We start from the raw sequence: 20,011 nt of genomic DNA on the forward strand, positions 1-20,011 counted from the left end.
CTCTACTAGGTTAAAAAAAGCCATTGGTACCCCGTATTTTCTTCAGGTGAAGGTACTCATATACCATAATCATATCTCTTCCTGATCTTCCTTTTGATATGCTAAACACCACCAGCTCCCTGTATATTTCCTTGGAACACATCTCCTACAGCCCTCAAATGACTTTTTGTAACTTTTCTGATCCAGTGAAATTCTCCTGCATCCTTTTTAAAGTGTGGAAACCAGAACTATATGTAGTATTTTATTATCAGCAGGTCTAAGAGGCAAAAATCACCTCCCCTCTCTAGTTCTAACAGAACCTGGAATGTAAGACCGCTTTGGCACCCTGGTGAAATATCCTTGCTAATGAATGAAATACAAAGGTAGCGACATGATATAGAAGGCCTCTTAAAAGCCAGGTGGCCAGGCAAGGGAGAGACAGCAGATAGCGAGATCATTTTCTCACATGACAAAATAAAGCATAAAAGAGGAATTGGCACAATCCTAAGTGATAGGGACAGAAAAGCACCACTTGGCTACAACCCAGGCAACTTAATTATCGTCACGACTTGTTCAGAAAGACAGCCTTTTAACTCCACTGTGATCCAGGTCTATGCTGCTCCAAAGGATGCCAAGGAGAGGAAACTGTGCAATTCTGCAATTAGAACTGAGCTGGCCACACATCAGAAGAAGCGAGGCACGAACTGCTACAATTTGCGAGACTCCGTAGCCTTTATGAGCAGAGTAAAATGTTCCAGTAAAACCAGGAAACAAACGGAGAGCGGAAATTCTGCAAGGCAGCAACAGAAAATGATAGGGCTCAAAAAGACAGGACTGCAGTTACATGAAGTTCTTGGAGGAACCAGAGTGTGGCATTTTTAAGCATAGAGATAATGAGAAAGAAATAAAACTACAGACCCCACGCTGTGCTTGTCATAGGTGATGGAGAGAGGCGGTAGACTGAAAACCAGGAAAGTTCCCCAAGGAGCTGGAGGCGGCACCTCAGCTAAGTAGGACACCGACGGCAGGGGAGCTCGGGGTGCTGGATGAGATCCCCAGGATGGTTGCAGATGGCTGCAGACCTCGGCAGGACCCGAGGAAACGGTAAGCCGGTCTGGATAATGGAAATATGAGAGCCCCACCAAGCACAGGGCAACCTCACTGGTCACTAAGCTATACCTGAATGCAGGCAAGTATTTATGGCTTGCTAAAAAAAATATGGGCCGTGCCACAAAATCCCATTGATGGATTTTGGAATGACAGATGAACATTTTCCTAAGCATAACTCTTTGCCATAACACTACAGATTTACGTTTGAAATTGTGTAGACAAAAAGAAGTACTTGTGGATGTTTTATTATGTCCTATATCATCCTCACAGCACAGCCATGCACTACAGACACGCACTGTTAGCACTGTCATCACTGTAATTTCTTCGCATCAAAATTAACACTTTCCTTTGCTAAACCATTCTTTTGCTTTGAGAAACATTGATTTTTCCTGCTTGGTTCTCCCCTCACTAGCTGGTCCAAACAACTTTGCATGATCTTCCACGTGGCTCCAATCTGTCTTCTAGAAACTCTCAAAAACCCTTATCAACACTACTAATTTTCTTCATATTTACTGTCAGGGCCCCCATATCTAGGTAGCCATTTTAGTTTTCCTTCTCCCTTCCTCTCATTTCTTAGCTCTTACCTCATACAGTAATGTAAATTTCCATATGCAGGACCTTAAGGGCCAGAAGAAGGATCTACAAAGATAGCCAGTTTGTGCGCAGCATTCTGTATCTCAGTTAATACGTTCACCAGTACTACTAATTTTGCAAAAGTACATGGCAATAACAAATGTCAATAAAAACTGTGAGCAATAAAATACCTGGTAAGAGAAATTTAATTAAGATTTCATTAAAGACAAAGATGACCCTTTCTTGCTTTTTAGCAGAACAGCAATGTCTCTGCACTGTTACGTGCAGCTAAAATGTGCGGAGATAGTAATAAGTAAGGAGTGGAATACCTGATGGCCAGATTTTGAAATGCACTATTTACCCTTTGAAAACAATCACAAATGGAGATGGCTCAGCACATCTCAGGATTTGTCAAGGGCAGGCCTGACAGAAGCATTTTTAGATGTTAATGCTTCTGGCAAAACCTTCATTTTACACAGAGAAATACATCTGCAATGATTTAACTTTAGTCATCATGTATAATCAACAAACTATTATACACACAGTCTGTTGGTTGTGTGCTTGTCTGTGTTTACACAGAATTGCTGTGTAATTCACATGTGCACACAGATCAAAACTCACACTACAATAGAATATTAAACAATAGATTTAAACTTTGAAAATAAAATTCGCCTCCAAAGTTACTGCAACGTGCAGACTTTTTCAAACAACCATGTAAAAAACAATAATAAAAAAAGCTGAAATACCACCATAATAAAGTGCTATTTACAAATCCAGAAAAATCCATTTTGTCTCCATAGAATTCTGCGAAATTTAAAAATTCGCCAGTTTCAATACAGAGGCTGCACACAGACATTGACACCTACTATTCAAAGCTTCTTTGTCGGGCAACAGTATTTAAAAAAGAAAGTTGTCAGTATTTTAATATAAATTACAGTCTCCACATCTTTAGAAAAAAATGACAAAACAATATTCACAGTAGCACATTTAGTGTCCTTCACTTAACTTTATGTGCACGCTGCAGTACGAATACACAGCTGAACAGCACAACTAAGTTCTCTGCTGATAATATTCAGTCTGCCATAGTGAAATTATATAAATTTGGGTGGAAAAATAAAACTGAAAAGACATAAATATCTTATATAAATATCCCACTTCGGTATAGAACTCTGAGCAGTATATCACTCTGTTTTCAGATTAATAATGCAGCAGTATAGCTCTCATTGTGCTTCTGTTTATGTGCACCCAAAAAACCCTCTATAGCTTCACTATGATGAAAAAATTAAACAGACAAAACATAGCCGATTAGCTGTTGAAAAAAAAAAATCAAAATGTTTCATTTTCAGTATTGTAACTCTGGATTCACAACATCCATTTTAAGAGGACGAAATTAAATAAATATTATAAGGTGTGTACCCATATATACAAACACAAAAACGGTTTGAATTTTAATGACAATGTTCAGAAAAATTATGGAACATATCTCACTTTTCTACAGATATAGTTAATACATAGCTTTAATGAATATAAAATACAGAAGGTCTTCTGCTGTTCTTCATTTGCATCAGGTTTGATAAAAGATAGTAACATCTATAAATACTGATGAAAATAGATTTAGATGAAGTCTACAGTAATTTCCTGGCATAAGATATGAGTGAAAGTTAATGTCATTTTAAAGATAAACACGCATTTTTCATACCAATAAATAATGCTATAAATCCTGCTGTACTGGGCTGCAAATAACTTCAGCTGAATAAAACTGCATGACATGGGATTTACTTATCCTGTATGTTCACAGAAACAACTTGTTCTCTGACAGCACTCATTCTTGGCAATTTATTGCAGCTGTCAGCAGCCAATTTGTTCAGATTACTGCTATGCATAGAGGTGTAACAATCATGAGGATTTATTAGCTGATTATCGTAAAGGTGACAGTCAGGATCGCCTTCAGAAACACAGATGAAAAGAAAGTTAAATAATTACACGAAGATTAAAATCATTTCACCTTCATTTTGATCGTAGAATTACCTACATAAATGTATCACAGTATGTGTTTTTAATCACAGTAGCATATTGACTCAATATGGAAAAGAAATGATTTACACATAGCAAAAACATGTGAACATTAAACATACTCAGACAGAACACCATACAGACATACCTATGTATTTCTACTTATCAGATGAAGTATTGACTAATACTGCAAGTTCACATGCTCATTGGAATGTAAGAAACCTGCCCCAATGACTTTAAGTGCTGGTGCTTTCCAAAAAAAAAAAAAAAAAAGGCATTTCAAGACCTCACATCCTTGGTTCTTGATTTTTTTTGTTTGTTTGTTTCTTTGAATGATCTTCAGAAGAATGCCAGAATTTAATCCTTCACTCCATGCTGCATGAATCTGTCAGTGTTTCCTTATACAAATCAGCAGATCATCAGAAATATATTTTTCTCAGAACTTTTGTGTGAGGTCTTTTTTCAGGCTTTTGAAATCTCAAATTAAACACTGAAGTGGTTCTAGGATTTCCTTTTTTGGGCGTTATTCATAGATGAAAGTTCATAATGCACTACATCCTTTATACTCACATGGATTGTGCATATAGTTGCAACTCAAATTTGACTAACACATAGGGCTCAAAGTTAAGAATGGAAATAAAGCAGTCAGCATCTCACTTTGGGAATCACCGCACCAAACGTGTCTGGGTACCAAGATGAAGACGGAGCTTTATGCTAGTTCTGTGACAGATATATCTTTCTCCTTCTCTGAATTAGGATACCACACTGTCACTCTCACCCTCTTAATACTTTCCTTTTTCTTACAAGCCACTCCTATCCTCCTGTCATGCAGACCCAAAGCCAGAATCTCACTTCCATGTCTCCAGCCTTCTCTTACATCCTTCTTTCATCTTCCTGCCCCCAAAAAGATTGCAAACCCAAGCCCTCACAGGCTGAGCACACATGCCATCTCCACTTTGCCATATTCCTGACTTCATCCTGGTTCTCCACAGTGCTCCAAACTAATGATTATGACAATGCATACATGGCCCACAGAATTCTGTGTTCATGACTTCCCAGTTCTTTTATTTCACTGAGGTGCAGCTGACACAAAATATAATTCCAGAAGAAATTATGACATTCTGCTTTGGAACGAAATTTGCAAGTTATGGAAGTTAACATAGAAAGAACACCTCGATTCCAGGGTACTACCAGTGCCACTTTCTGCACGGTTCCTGGAGCTTGTCCTGTGAATCTTCCACTCAGAAGCCCTGACTTGCAGCTGCCCAGTAGGCATCGCGTCTCTCATCCCACCACCACGCATCCACACCAAGATCGTGGGGGAACTCCTGCTCTCCATCCCCACAGTCAGTTTATTTTAGAAACTCTGTTTTTTGGGATGTTGCTCTAACAAGGACACTCCTGGGCAAAGCAGATTGCCCATCTGCATTTTGCACAGGGAATTTTGCTGACCTTCACCCATGCTCTGCAAGCAGTTGAACGTGATAGGCAAAAACAAAACAAAACAAAACAACAACAACAAAAAAACATTGTAGATGAGAGATGAAAACTGCTCCTTAGACTTTTTTTATACTGTTTTCTTAACTCAGTCTGCTGTTTCTCTCAATGTGCAGGATCTCTTCAAACGAGCCTGGCTTCTCCCTAATCATACTTTAGCCGGACAGGGCAGTTTCTCAAGAAAAAAATTGTTTTCATTTAATAAAGTTATTTCTGTATAATAGCTACTGCTCAAATATTGTGTAAGAAAGTAGGAAGATCGTAATAAGATGAAATTGATTATTCTCCATCACTGAGACGTGCTAGAACACTACAAGGAAGTCTTTTGTTTCTGTCCTACATGATGACCTTTCCTGGAACCCGAGCCAAAACATTCAGTTTATTCTATGTACCTTGAGAGACCTACTCAGACGTTACTCATAGACTAAGACTCAATCTTGCTTTACAAAATTAATATCTATTTATCACAGCACACACACAGAACAAATCTGTAGTGTCTGTACCAAAGCATTTACAGCTTTCAGAGACAGCCTTGAAATAAGAAACTGGGTAAGAGAGGTCCCTGTAAAGCAGAGCTGTCAAGTACTGGTGATTTTTATCCATAGTGATTGGAAGAGTATTAGTGAAGGTGAATATTAAGACCTATTTTTGTATTCAGATTGAGTTTGACAAATGACAAAGATTTTCATGGAAATCTTCACGGAGAAGAATTTGTTTGAAGGTTACATTATCCAGAGATGTGGTACCATCTCTGGTGAAAACGAGAGAGTGTCTGAAAGGACAAAGTGAACAGGGATTATAAGCATGCTGATAGCAGAAAGGTCACAAAAATCAAGCGCAGTGAGATTTTGGGAGAAGTACCACTGATTTTGTTGAAATCAGTTCAATACTGCAGTAGCATTGCAGGTGAGCTTTGTCAGAGGAGCATCTTTTCTAGCATTCATGCTATAGAGGAATTACATCTGTTTGGGTGAATAACAAAACAAAACAAGATACTCTCAGGGAGAAATGCTAAAGGCTTCAAGATGTTTTCTTCAAGAGAAGATTCCTCATACTACCACATTTCATGGGCCTGAATAAAATGTAGAAATCGCTTGTTGCTTCCATGATAGCTTCTAGTTACTAAAAAGAAATACACTCAAGCTTAAGACATTATAACTTTCTCAGATATCTGAAAAGCTACCTAAATAGCTTATGTGCCTGAAGTTACACATTTTTCTTCTACTCTAATATCTCTATTGCATTCTTATCTAGGTTTCAAGCACCCTGAAGCAAAACCCATGTCTTTATTTTATACAGTTCTCTTTAAAATACTTTAAACTTAATGTTATAATTGCTGATAATAGTAATAATGTAAGTATTGCTTTGAGGTCTGTGTTCTGAAAAGTCCTAAATCAGAACTCCAAAACCCACCATGTTTTGGATAAGAAGGTTAAAGCTAAGCAGAAGATAGAAATGATTTCCAAAGGTTTGCCACATATTGAGACAGGTCCAAATGATTATGTTACTTCAGAAAAATAGTCATTGTTACCCTTTGTGCTGACTGAAATCAAAAAAGGGAAAAGATAGCGATATGAACTTCAAATATAAACATATCACTCCATCCACGTTTCATTGTATAAAATAAAATTGTACTATGCATGCTTTTGAAAAGCTTTTGTCTGATACTAAGGCTGTTTGCTTGCCAAAGACTCTGCATCTATTCTGAATTCCCGCTTGGTAGGAAATAAACACATAATATTATCCAACTGATCTAAAGAAAGCCATTAACTTAAACAGAAGCAGAGAGGAAAAGGTTAGTAGAAACATAACAATATGGACTTCAGAAGCACATAGCTCAGTCTGGAGGATTTCCATTCCTAATTTTAGCTACCCAAAAAAGCAATTCTACTACCTAATAGTATCAACGTCCTAGTGAAAACACCTATAACCAATATTCTAACAATCAAAGTATACAGGATTAATTACTATTTTTATTGTAAATGTATGGATATCTATTAAAATATGATGTAAACACTTTTCAGCTTTCAAAGAAGCACTGTCTTTGTACAGCATCTATAAGCACAAGACAACTAATGCAAATGTCTGAAAACACCTATCATCTTCTGAGACAGTCAGAGGGAGCACAGTCACACAGATTTATACCATTTCTTGAATTGTGAGTAGTCCTTCACAGAGTACTCTCATTTCATTCACCAAGTAGACTGAAAAATGAGAACCTCATTTTGGTATTACATTTTTATTACAAGTCATGGGAATTATGCTGGGCGTTGCCATATGGAACCTCCTACATCTTGATTATAGTTCTAAACATGGGGTTTTCATTTTGGAAAAACTAAGCCTATCAATTGGTAAAAGCTGCCACCTACTGGTCAACACAAATTATTTTACACCACCAAGGTAAAGAATAATGCCAACGCAGCAAATTATACTCTTACTTTGTAAAAAATCCTCCCCCACCTTTGAAAAAAGAAAGGCAAGAACAAATGATCCTAAGAAATAGTTTCAACGGCAAGGTTCATTTTAATCATCTGCTCCCATCCCCAGGGAACTAGAAGGCTGTAATTGCACAAACCTGCCAATAAAATCATCCTTTTTGCCAGCATCTTTGTCCCACACGGTAATATCAATAATTCCACCTCGTTCTTCATAGAGATGAAAGTCAAACTGTTCCCTCCACTGAGGATTCAAAGTTTTTGGCACAATCTGAAAAGAGCAAAAAGAAAGTCATATTGCATTGTGAAGGCAAACTTTCTCTTGAATTTCAAATTTGATCTTTAGAGTCTGTGTTCAGGAAGCATTTTTAAGGTATGAGTATCTCAAGGACCGAGGATTTAAAAAACAGTAATTAAAAAAGACTATTGGTCAGTTCTTTCATGCTTCTTTGACACCTCATCAACCTCCAAAATCTTGCAGTCTGTCACCTTCAAAAGCCTTCAGAACAAAGGATTTACCCTGGGAATGGATACATTTTTTTGTAGAATAATCATGCCCTATCTTGAGTGGCAGTTAGCTACAAATTACCTCAGCCTAAAGAAAAACAAAGCACCTGAAATGACAAGTAGATGGTGACTAAGAGTATTTAAACAGAAACAATTTGATCATCTCCTCTCTCCCCAGCTTCATCAATACTGGGAAAAAATGTAATTTAAAAAAATAATTGAAATCAAACAAACAAAAAAACAACTGTAATTTACTTCCTTTCCTTTGCAGCTCAGATAGAAGTAGTTTTCTGAATCATTTTCAGTACTTCAACATACTTCCATGTACTTCTGAACATGCTCTGCAGTACAGAATCTTTGCATATAAGTTGATGTGTTTCACTGACTTGAAAAAATGGAAAAATTAAAGAGGATTAAGGACTAGACAAGCTACGAAAATGTTTAAGTCCTAAAAGCATGAGATTTGATTTCTTCATTTTGATTTGTACATGAAAATGCACAGATTTAAAAAAAATAATATTTTTTCAAACCAAGTAACACTATCATAAAACCGGGTGACAAAAGGGGTGAAAAGGTAGGTAGATACAGACCCTGAAGTGGGTGTGAGGACACAAAAACATAGATTTCCAGATGATTCTTCAGGCATTGATGGGGACTCCCAGCTGCATATGGATCCTGATGCCATTTAAGAGATGTTTAATCTCAACACTATGCACTGGAAGTTACTTATCACAAAGCCAAAGGATAAAAAGGGATTAAAATGGTCAAATATATATATACATCTTTCTTGGGGGGGGGTGGGGGGGGAGTCTACCAATCACATAGCAGCTATGCATGTTCCAACATACATCACAGAAAAAGTAAAGAACAGTTACTCCATTGGTCGTAATACAACAAAGATGTTGAAAGTCAATCAAAGGAACAAATAAATTCCCTTACAGTGAATACCTGTGTGAAGACAGGTCTAGAACAGATGTGTGTAATGTGGTAATGTAGTAATGTGATGAATTTACAGCTTCACTTTTTTACCCAGAAGACAAAAAATAAAGTAAAATAAATAAAATGGAGATTATGGCAAACAGTATGTACAGGATATTGAGACAGAAGATCTGCCAATTAGTCGATGTGCTTTCCCCTCGTGTTTGTTAAAAGGCTACAAAAAGACCTCTGACTTTCCTATAAATCTCTAAATCACTCTCCACCTTGTTCCAGTACAGACACGTGATTATAAATAATGATCACTCAGTATTACACCTCTGAAAAATATCTTTCCTGTATTTCAAACTGGTAAGTGTATCTTCTGATTTTGTCTGAGATGTCTGAAAAGAAGTGCATCTCTTCAGTGTCTTTTTTTTTGTTTGCCTCAAAATGTGTTATTGAAAAGCACCCATGTAAATACTTAAAGGGAAACATTATTTTCTTCCAATCTACATAATCCAAATAATGACAGGGAAAATGTCACTAATCTCCTAGGTGATTTTAAAAACCATAGTTACAGAAATGGAAATAGAGGAGAATTGGAATTGACTTCCTTGACAGCCAGTTCAAATGTGGGATAGAGACTATAGTCTGAATTAGGATTCCCACTAGAGTTCTCTTCACTGAAATTTTAGTAATACCAAGACACATTTTTCATCATCAAAAGCTAAATCATACACAGTAGTTAAGGAGCATTGAAAAAAAAAAAAAAAAAGCCTTTTACACTTATATTTACTTAAAAACCCTACATGATTCCAGACGAAGTGTTCAGATTATCAGTCAATTCACTTGTTCAAATTAAGACAGCAACTAAATAATAATGATTAAAAAAAAAACAAAACTTAAAAACCACCAGTATAACCACCAGTATTGCTTTGAGTAGAACTAGACAGTTTATGAATAGCCTGTGGGAATCAACAATTCCTCCATAAGCCTAATTTCAGGTCAGAAGGCCCTAAGGCTGGCTCTGAGGTCTGCAAAGTTGACACCCAGACACTTGTGGTCTCTTTCTGACTTTTGCTTTCTTCTGGCTCAAAGACCACAAGGGCTGTCATGGCCATGGAAAGAGGAAGGTGTGTCATCAGTGGTCCCAGTATCTTCCACAAACAGCAATTTTCAAACCAACAGGAATGAGGAAAATAATAGCAAGGAAACTAATCAGCTCTCTACAATCATTTTCTCCCTGATCAATCCTCCTTGCATGTTAAACACATACATATACAAAAACTTAACGAAACTTGCTGCAAGGACACAATGAGCAAAATGAGAACATAAACACAACTCTCTTTGAGGACACCACTATGCAAATAATGCAAGTCTACCTGCATCAAGCCAGAAAGGCACAGATGTGGTATCTACTTGTCACAATTGCTGTACAATTGTCCCCTGCAATGATGGACCAGGAGCGAGAAATAAAAGCCAACACAGTCTGTATGGAAGATATGGTGTGCCTCCTGCTCACCTACATTTTTAGTGCCTTTTTTTTTTTTTTTTACACTATCTGGCTTTATTTTATTTATATTTTGGTTTATAATGAAATACAACAAAACATTTGAAGAAAAATCCAGGTGCTCTGACAGCTAATAAATCCCCAGCATTTTTTAAGTAATTATGCAAGTGAAAAAAAAAGCTCAAACAGGAAGAAACTATTTCAAACAGAGTCTATGTGCAGCGCAGACCACAGCTAAAATTACCTTGCTCTTGTACTTCTGATGCCCCAGACGGAACTTCACATAAGGATCACTTAGCCCGTTTGCATCCATCGCCTTAAGTTCATGACCTTCTATCAAGGTAACGCTAACTATCCCTCTCCATAGCTGAGATTTTCTGTGCAGGTCTGAGAGGCGTAAGCTCTGTGTCTGAAACTTCAGGGAAATAAAAACATAGTTTTAGTTAAAACAAATCCATAGATTTCCTGTGTTTTAATGTTCATTTTTGTATTATCATGAATGTAAACAACCATCTTAAGCCATTTTAAAGTTATTTGACAGTACATATATAAACTACATTATAAAGAATTACTTGGAGAGAAAATTGTGACTAATGTGCAGGTAATGTCATGTTCTGCTTTTGCAGAATGAAGCTCAACTAATACTGCTTAAAGAAATGTTTAAAAAAAATAAATCTGTTTTCTTCCCGCTTCACTTTTCTCTCTGCAGAACGAACTCGTAACATTTATTTGTAATGTTGCTAAGTCTGTTATATGAGTTGCATATGACTGAATGAACTTGAACAAACATTAAAACAGAGAACAGCAAGAAAATGAAACCTCCATTAAAATACTGCAAATCCACCACGAAAAGCGTGGACCACATTAAAATAAAGCAATAAACTCCTGTGCTTGACAACTATTAGCAGCATGGAGAATTGAATTAAGTGCCAACACGTTAGTTGAAGATTTTCATGATGAGACTTTGCTGAACCTTTAATTTGAACTCTGTAGAAACTTATGGACCTCTCAATTGCTAACTTTTGGGGAAAAAAAGTTCACATAGACACCCACAAACCCTATGGCCACTGCATTCATCAATGAACTCCGCTAGGGGTGGAAGAGTGGGGAGAACTGACATACCACTTTTGCACTCTTCAGTTATAGAAAACACGTCTCAGGTGTGTGGGAGGACACCTCTTATTCTGCAATTGTATTCATTCAGAATTGCCTTATCTAAAATCAGACCATTAGATAGCTATACAATATTTAACTTACAAACTACTCTGCCTAGGGATCAAAAAACCTCATGTCTGCACGGACACTGGGCTGTAAATATATCAAGGCTGCATTCTCTTTATTATGCAATGTAGTTAGAGCAGCAAAGGCTTTGTGGGCTCAGGAACCATCCATACAACAAAATGCTGTTGCATTGTTAGCTTCATCACTTACACATCTCTGATCTCACACATTCTTTTAAGGGTTTTCAGTGCAAATTTGGTTTGAGTCTCGCGGGGTAAACAGAACTGGATGGTTATAACCATGCAAATGCATAGGGTAGGAATTTCACTTTATTTACTATTCAGAGAAGATTACAAAAAGTACACTGGAGTATAATGACTGAATTACAATCTGCTCTCACCAAACTCCAGAGAGAAGTGTTATACATAGGGACTGGGTTCACTGGTGTGGGAGTAAACCCGAGTAACATGCTTTTAGCAGTATGTTGCGTATCATATTGATATGTATTTCTAATAACTATTCGTTCCAATGAATATGGTTACTGCCAAAATATTTCACTGTTTAGTTAAGATCTACCTTGCAGTAGTGAAGGATTTGACTGCAGAGAAGTTTCTCAAAAAATTATTGTTACTGCAAAGGCAAACAAGGAACTATGGAGTTCAGCTGTGGAGTAACCTTAACCTGTGACATAAAGCAGCAGTGTGACACCAGAAAGTAGAAACCCTACAAAAATTAGGACACAGGAAAGAAACTTAGTTGTTAGAAGAGACTTCATTTACATCAAGGTAAAATTATTAAATGTAATGAATTTTACCTCAGCAATAATGCCCTTAGTTTGGCAGTATACAGTCAACACTTCTGAAAACTTGTCTTGTGAACAAGTGGTAGCATTTCCTAATTGTTTGGTTTCTTAGAAGGTTTGGAGGAAAAGAAGGACTGAATGGTATTAACCAAAACTGATTCTACCCTGAACACAGTGTGATGAGAGGCAGGTTAAGGAATCAAGAAAATGAGACAAAGCATGCTTAGAAAAAGAGTTCTTACTGGCACAGAAGCAGTGGTTTCATTGAGACATTTCAGCAAAGAACCCATAAGGGCTTTTTAAAGAACTGAGTGGGAATCCAAATGAATTCCAGAATATTTTCACGGAAAATTAGCATTAGTTTGCATTTACAGCTGTGGAGCTCTTAAAGTAAAACTTAAGCATAACTCAGAACTCTTTACCTAACTAATCACAAACAAGGCAGTGAATCATTTAGAGAATATACTTGGCCTAAATTCCCTGTGTTCAACAGTTCTTAAAATAACTTGTTGCATTAGAGCAGCTGCCACCATATAAAGCACACTGATTTATTATTTTTTTTTATGAGCAGTAGTGAGTTTCATCAACTAATGTAATTTTCATTTGAGGTGGCAAGGCAAGACCAGATGATCCACCACAGAGTGTAGAACAGCTGGGTCAGATAGGAGTTTACAAGAACCAAGAAGAAATCCTGAGAACAAATATTCCTGTTTTGCTTCAGAAAGCCCTTTCAGGTCAGAGGCAGATCGTACAGTTTATGATGCGCAAAATGTTCATCAGATACCAGTGGCATGTTGACTGGTAGCAAAGCTATAGCCCAAATTTCAATCTGCTGGAATAAAAGAAGCTGGCTGCTAGAAATAAACTGGTATGTGCTGCTTGCTGTTGCTGCTTCTCTGAGGTAGGGAATTTGGACCATGGTTGTGCTCTTCTCTCCCTGGCTTTATTGGCAACACACAGATCCATTAAATAGCAAACTGAAAAAGGAAGATATACTGAAAGAGAAGGGCTACAGCTAGTGGGAACTAAAGCTAAGGAGAATATCTAGATTTCAAGTCAAATTTGTCAAAAGCTAATAAATGAAATAATGGAAGATAAGACTAATTTCACATCACAGAGTTCTTTCCTTATGACATTTATTTCACAGGATGAGACAGGTGCATCATTTCTAGGTACTTTTTTAAGTATCTAAGCAACCTTCTGTAATCCATCCCACAATGCCAGAAGTAAAACCATGAGAGTAAAATGAAGACATCAGTATGACTCTTTCCAAGTTCCTCCTATGAAGAAATATGTCTTGAAACTAGTTCTTAGCTGTCTTATTTCCAACAAAGTAGGTGATGCATATTGCATCCTGGTTTCACTCTTCTGCAACAAACAGATAAAAACTTGAAGAAACTGCACAGTTTTTAATTTCTCTGGGAGTAGGTGTAAAGTTACATTTCAGAATACTTCCATCTGTAACTGGCCATACTGTCTGTGTAATGTCACAGTTCTGACAGAAGCAAGGACAAGCTCTCAGGCCACAGCTAACCAGCATTAATGTGATTAAAAACAAAACAAAAATCAACCAACCAACCAAAATAAACAACCAACCAAAAAACAAATGTAGGTTGCATACTGTGAAATTTTATTTTCCCAAAAGAAAATAAAAACTAGATTTTTGAAAAGGAGTCTTTCATGTCAAAAGATGCTTATAGCTGCCTGCAAGAGAAAAACACACATCTCTTCATATCTTATATCTTTAATACTTCTACCATAAGCAGTATGCAAAAATAACATTTTCTGATCTGATAAAATTAGCTTTTAATTGTGTTTCCCCTGTTCTATCTATATTCAGGGTAGCGGAAAGGCTAGAGATGCCAACAGCAGAAAACCTGCTGACACAAAAATGGAACTGTATCCCCTATTAGATATGATTAATATAGTCTGCCAGATAAACAGCAGAGCTGAAAGACAATCTTACCACATGGCTTAAAATTCTGTATGTGGGCATATGGGTTTGAGTCACAAACCAACCGAGGCTGAGAAAAAAATCTAGGTACTGGGAAGTCCTGGGCCTCTGTTGTGCACTCCCAAGGTCAGACGTGCCGTGGTGCTCTCCTCAGGACACAGTGCAGAGCAATGTCTCATAGACTTAAAGGAAGGTGTCACTGTGGGCTGAGGTTCCACATTCAGCGTGGACCTTTATGAAGCTGTGGACAGGGCTCCTGAGGGCCAAGACTGCAAGAATACGTTCTGGATGAGTGCATCAGTCAACACAACTTTGTTATTACTTTCTTCAAAAGAAGAGAAGCCTTACTAAGCACTTTTGAAAATCTTTTAAGTATTTACCTCTGGATATCTAAGTGACCTTTGAAACTCTAGCCCATAATTACTTGGAGAAACCTTATGAGCTGTCCCCTTCAGACCTGACCTGACCAGTCTTCATGCTGTGCGAAGAACCACCTCTCTCACTTGCATGTGCTTGTGCCCATGTGAACAGAATCTGCTTTTACTAAATCTCCTTGCTACACACACCACTAGGGCACACACCTCCTCTGTGTCCTTGAATGCAAAATCTATTGCTTGAGAACAGTTCAGCAGTTAAGAGATGAAGTAAGTTAATTACCATATACTGCCTCTCAGAAATAACTCTTCAGTGAATTATTGTTCACCTCTATAGACTACTAAACTGTCTGAAATTAAATACAACCATTAGTCCTCCTGTGTTTTATTGCCTAATACGAATAGGATTTCCTAGTTGGATGAAAACATTTTCCCTTCTGTCATGGATATGTCTGCACAGCTACCCCAAAAATAATGAGTGCCTCTGGGTGCTGTTGCAGGCAGATTGGAACATTGTGCCTACCACAAACTTATTTAAACAAAAAAGTCATAAAATCAGATAAATAAATGATGCAGCCATGTTTCCTGCAAAAGATTACCTAAACAAAGACTAACTTTGGGTTGGAACCTTGAAATTAAATGCAATCAAGAAAGAGTGTAGCAAAGAATGGTACTTCACTCCATGGCTGAACAGAATAAACACAAATACAGCAAAGCAAATCAAAGCCGTCACTGTAAATGACTGCTGCCAATTCCAGAAAAAAGTCAGAATTCTTCTCCCCCAGTTCCCCAGTTTCTGGGATGTGTACACAGCTCAGATAAAGCATTTAAAGAAAAAAAATATATATATATATTCAGAATGTCAATAGACACAGATGCTACCTTGCCTACATGACAAAAAATCAAGGGACAGCCAGATGTAAAAAAAACTGCACAGAAAATGCTTTTCCTCTGTTAGAAATTAGAAAAAGTACAACACCTTGCAGAATTCATCAGCAGATAGCTACTGAGCTACTAAGAAGGTCTTTAGCGGGACTCTGACAATTCCTTGTAGTTTCTGCTCATTGTTACTCAACAAGCTTTGTAAATGGATTACTTCTGATAAGTACTGTAATATGAAAGAATATTTATCTTAACTTCTGATCATCAATAATTGATAATTGAGGACATTTCCATTCCAGGAGAAGCTAATCTAACCCTTTCAGAACCTGAGAAGTTTACACTGCCCTATACCCCGTATATTCTTAATATGACCACCATGTTAAATCGGGTCTAGGATGTTTGCTCTGACAACTTTATATTGTCACTGTTGTAGCAATCTTCTGGTGACACTGCAATATTTGAAATAACAGCTGATACTTTTGCAACATTTCATGAATTTTTGTGGTTTCCAGAGTCCAAGAATTGTGTGTGCTACTTAAACAAACGCAAGGAAAGCCACACTGTAGTTTTACACTGGAGCCAGCTCATGTGTAATACGATGAAGGTTGTGACTCCATTAAGAGGAGTAAAAGCACTAATTAGGCCTCATATTTTCTGGAAAAGGGCAGAAATATTTATACAGGAAAAAGGTGTGCTGGCAGGAGTTGTTGGAGAGCCTGTGCCGGTATAATGCTAACCTTCACCCTTCTCCTCCTCCCAGCAATTCCTCTTGGGACCTGTGTTGGCAATACATAGAAGTGAACAGGTCTCCTGATGATCGTGTTGTTTTCCGCTGTCCTAACACCAAAGTGGATGTGACACAAAGAAGCATGGTGGCCACTAACACTTGATGAAAACTACCTGTGCTTTTGGAAGTGGAAACTTGAACCCAGACCCCCCTGCCGAAATACTACTCTGCTGTTTTGATTGATAACCATAACAGCTGCTACCACTCACGTATCCATAATGCAAATATAAGCTTCACCAAGTATTTGCATAATTTTTATAGCCAGACGTCTAACAGACAGGTGTATCTATTCTGACATTTTTTACTTCTATTCCATTATTTAACAGTTTTCCTTCAAGCACTATTTACACCTGATAAACTGACATCTAGAACCCAATGGCTTACAAAAGCTAATATTTTCTTAATCTTAAAAAAAGAATTTCTTATAAACCATCTCAAAATAATTCTACCTCCTATTCTAAAATTATACACAGCTTTGTTTGAAAGATGCTACGTTGATTGAAAAATTCCTTCAATTAAGCAATGTCATACTACTCCATATTTCTGCTTCTTTGTTATCCTTAAACCATGATTTGCTATTTCCAAGTTTTATTCTCTACTCAAGAGGCATCTTGTTCCAGCAGAAACGCATTTGTTTCAATTTTAAAATAGAAAAAATGCTTCATACAGGTTTTCATGCTAGGAAAAGGCCAATCTGTCACATAAAGCAAATATTTTGAATTAGGCATAAAAGTATCAGTTAATAAGGCCATAGTTTTTGGCATTTTAATGAGTGCTACTGAACATGCATATTTTTAGGAAAACACCTGAAATAAAATTTAAAAACAGTCAGCAGTTAGGAGCTGAAAGCACATTACATTTAGCTTTTTTTTTCAATTGTTCCTAAGTTATAATTTTGTTTTTAAAGGTATATGAAAAAAGTATTGTAACGATGAATTAAAGCAAAAACAGTAATCTAAACACAAACTACAAACTGCTTTAATTCACTTGCCTTAGGCAGTGAATGCACCCGTCTCCAACTGTAATTAACCAAAAACAGCTTCACAGTCATGACTTTAGGATGAAAAACTAATTTTACTCTTAGTTTATATATAATCTGTTGCAACCCAGACTAATGTATCTTAATTTCTGGGAAGAATGGAGCTTTCATTTCAGTTAATCGAAGTCACACTGAAAGAGCTCGCCACATGTTAATAATATAAATTAATAGCACTAATACATTCTAGTGCATTCTAGAATTTGCAGTTCTAAAATATGAAACAAAATGGAAATTTTAAACGAAGAGAGGGTGACATCTTATCTTTTACTGCAGATTTCCTCACCCAGCAGCTCTGTAGCTCTGTGGATGACAGCAAGCTGGGTGGTGCAGCTGATACGCTAAAGGGAAAGGATGACATCCAGAGGGATCCTGACAGACTTGGTGAGTGCATATGAACCTCATGAAGATCAACAAGGCCAAGTGCAAGGTCCTGCACATGGGTTGGGTCGATCCCAAACATGGATAGAGGCCGGGCAATGAGCAGACAGTGGTGAGACACTGGTACAGGTTACCCAAAGAAGCTGTGGATGCCCCATCACTGGAAATGTTCAAAATCAGGTTGGACATAGTTCTGAGCACTCTGATCTGAAACTGTACAGTCCCTGTCCTTCAGTCTTTCTCAGAGAGGCTTCCTGTATGCTCCACAACTAACAGTGAGCCAAGACCCAGCAAAGGTTGTTAGAAAATCAGTCTGACCAAAAAACATCATTTGAGCTTGTACTGGGTCTGGCTGGGATGGAGTTCAGTTTTCCCTCAGCAGCCTGGAAGGTGCTGTGTTTTGAATTTGTTCCTAAAACATTGTTGATGACACACCATTGTGTTACCTGTTGCTGAACAGTGTTTGCACAGCACCAAGGCTTTGTGCTGGCTGTGGTCAACCATCAACAGTCTTGTTAATTTCTCCCATCTTATCACTATTCCTTCTGATATATTATCTACACAGAGTAAAACCTTAATGACTAAACCATTGTTTTGTTTCTTCCTACAGACTCTTCATCTTTAGTACCTGAACACCCCAAAACTTTCCTTCAAATTAAATATACATGTATTTTTTTCAAGATAGCTTTTTTTTTTCCCCAGAGGTACTCTAAAATGTGTATGTAAATTGTGCCCAAATCACTGTGACAAAACATATCTATCTGTGTCAAGGGAAGAGATAAGAACAATTTGCATCACAGGAGATACTGTTAGACACTAGGGGAAAAAAAAAAAAAAACAGCATTATAATGGAAATGATAGTATGGTGGCAGAATATCCATCACTGTAGATTTTTATGGACAGATTAAACAAACATGTCAGCACAGTTTGGCTACATTGTTCACACATTAGGGCAGGAAGACAACTTTTCAGGTTGTTACTCCTATTTCCTGTCTTTTTTTCACATCCAATGTACACACAAGTAGGTTTTTTAATGTCCGAGGCAACTGAAAATCTGGGAAGCGAGATTCAGTCTGTTCACCAAAACCACCTGCCTTGCTGTTGGCCTCTTATTACCTTCCCAAGATCATTCTTTCATATTTTATTGCCTTCACCTCACACTACCCGATGCCACTATCCCCTGCACTCGTCTGAATTAACCTCCTGCAATCATACAGCAAATTGTACAGCATCAGTGAGAAAGGGGCCCAATTTACCAGTACCTTCAGATTCTCTGCAGAAAAGTCTGTCTGCTCAAAACAACATGAAATGTTCTTCGAAAGAGTGGCACATAGAAAGGTTTCTGCTTATGTTAATGAAAACAATTAATTGTCAAATGCAGGTAGGATTACCTGATATCTCTAAAAAAACAAGCAATGTTTATAAAAAAAACCCTGTAACTCTTCGCGGGGAGAACCACTTGAAAAGTCAGTGCATTGTACTGGGAGGTAAAAACTATAAAATACCCAACTTTTTTTTTTTCCTTAATTAAGCATATCAGCTCTTCTCCTTTCCCAGCTATAACCAAGAAAAACAACCAACAAACAAACAAACAAACAAACTTAATTTTGACTGGAAAACACATTTGCTCTAACATAAATTGATTGAAGTACAATTACAGCTTGATTGACCACAAATTTATGCTTTTGATTTCAATGTTAAACACCACTCCACATTATAGAAGTGCTAGAAGCAGTAAGGTTTTATCTTAAAAACATTTCGGTAGTAAAGGCAAATGACAAAAGAAATTAAATTTCATCATTAGAAGCTAAGAGAAAAATGAAAGGAAGTACTTAATAAAAGAGGCAACTATTTTGTTGTTATGTTTGACAGCACTGTACTGCACAGAATATAAAATGAGAAGAAAGAGAGTAATACGTGTATATTCCTAACTCATTTTTATGCTGCCAACATTTTAATCGGCTATTCCCATAGCCTTTTCTCAGTGACTGATTAAGCCTCTGTGGTGAGGGAAATGAGTAAATAAAAAGCC

At 37.3% G+C, this 20,011-nt stretch overlaps 1 protein-coding gene across 13 annotated transcripts in view; it reads right to left on the bottom strand.

Annotated features, from left to right (window-relative positions):
• The window catches only part of MCTP1 (multiple C2 and transmembrane domain containing 1), a 240,516-nt gene that overhangs the window by 122,665 nt on the left and 97,840 nt on the right, over positions 1-20,011 (bottom strand). For all 13 annotated transcript variants that reach the window (XM_040542064.1, XM_040542060.1, XM_040542061.1 and 10 more), the window contains 2 exons: positions 10,787-10,957; positions 7,748-7,878 (listed from right to left, as the gene is read on the bottom strand). In XM_040542064.1, coding sequence (XP_040397998.1) covers positions 7,748-7,878; positions 10,787-10,957 — 302 coding nt within the window. The remainder of the gene's footprint in view (positions 1-7,747; positions 7,879-10,786; positions 10,958-20,011) is intronic.

Source organism: Cygnus olor, chromosome Z (genome assembly GCF_009769625.2).
Source record: "Cygnus olor isolate bCygOlo1 chromosome Z, bCygOlo1.pri.v2, whole genome shotgun sequence".
Classification (NCBI taxonomy): Eukaryota; Metazoa; Chordata; class Aves; order Anseriformes; family Anatidae; genus Cygnus; species Cygnus olor.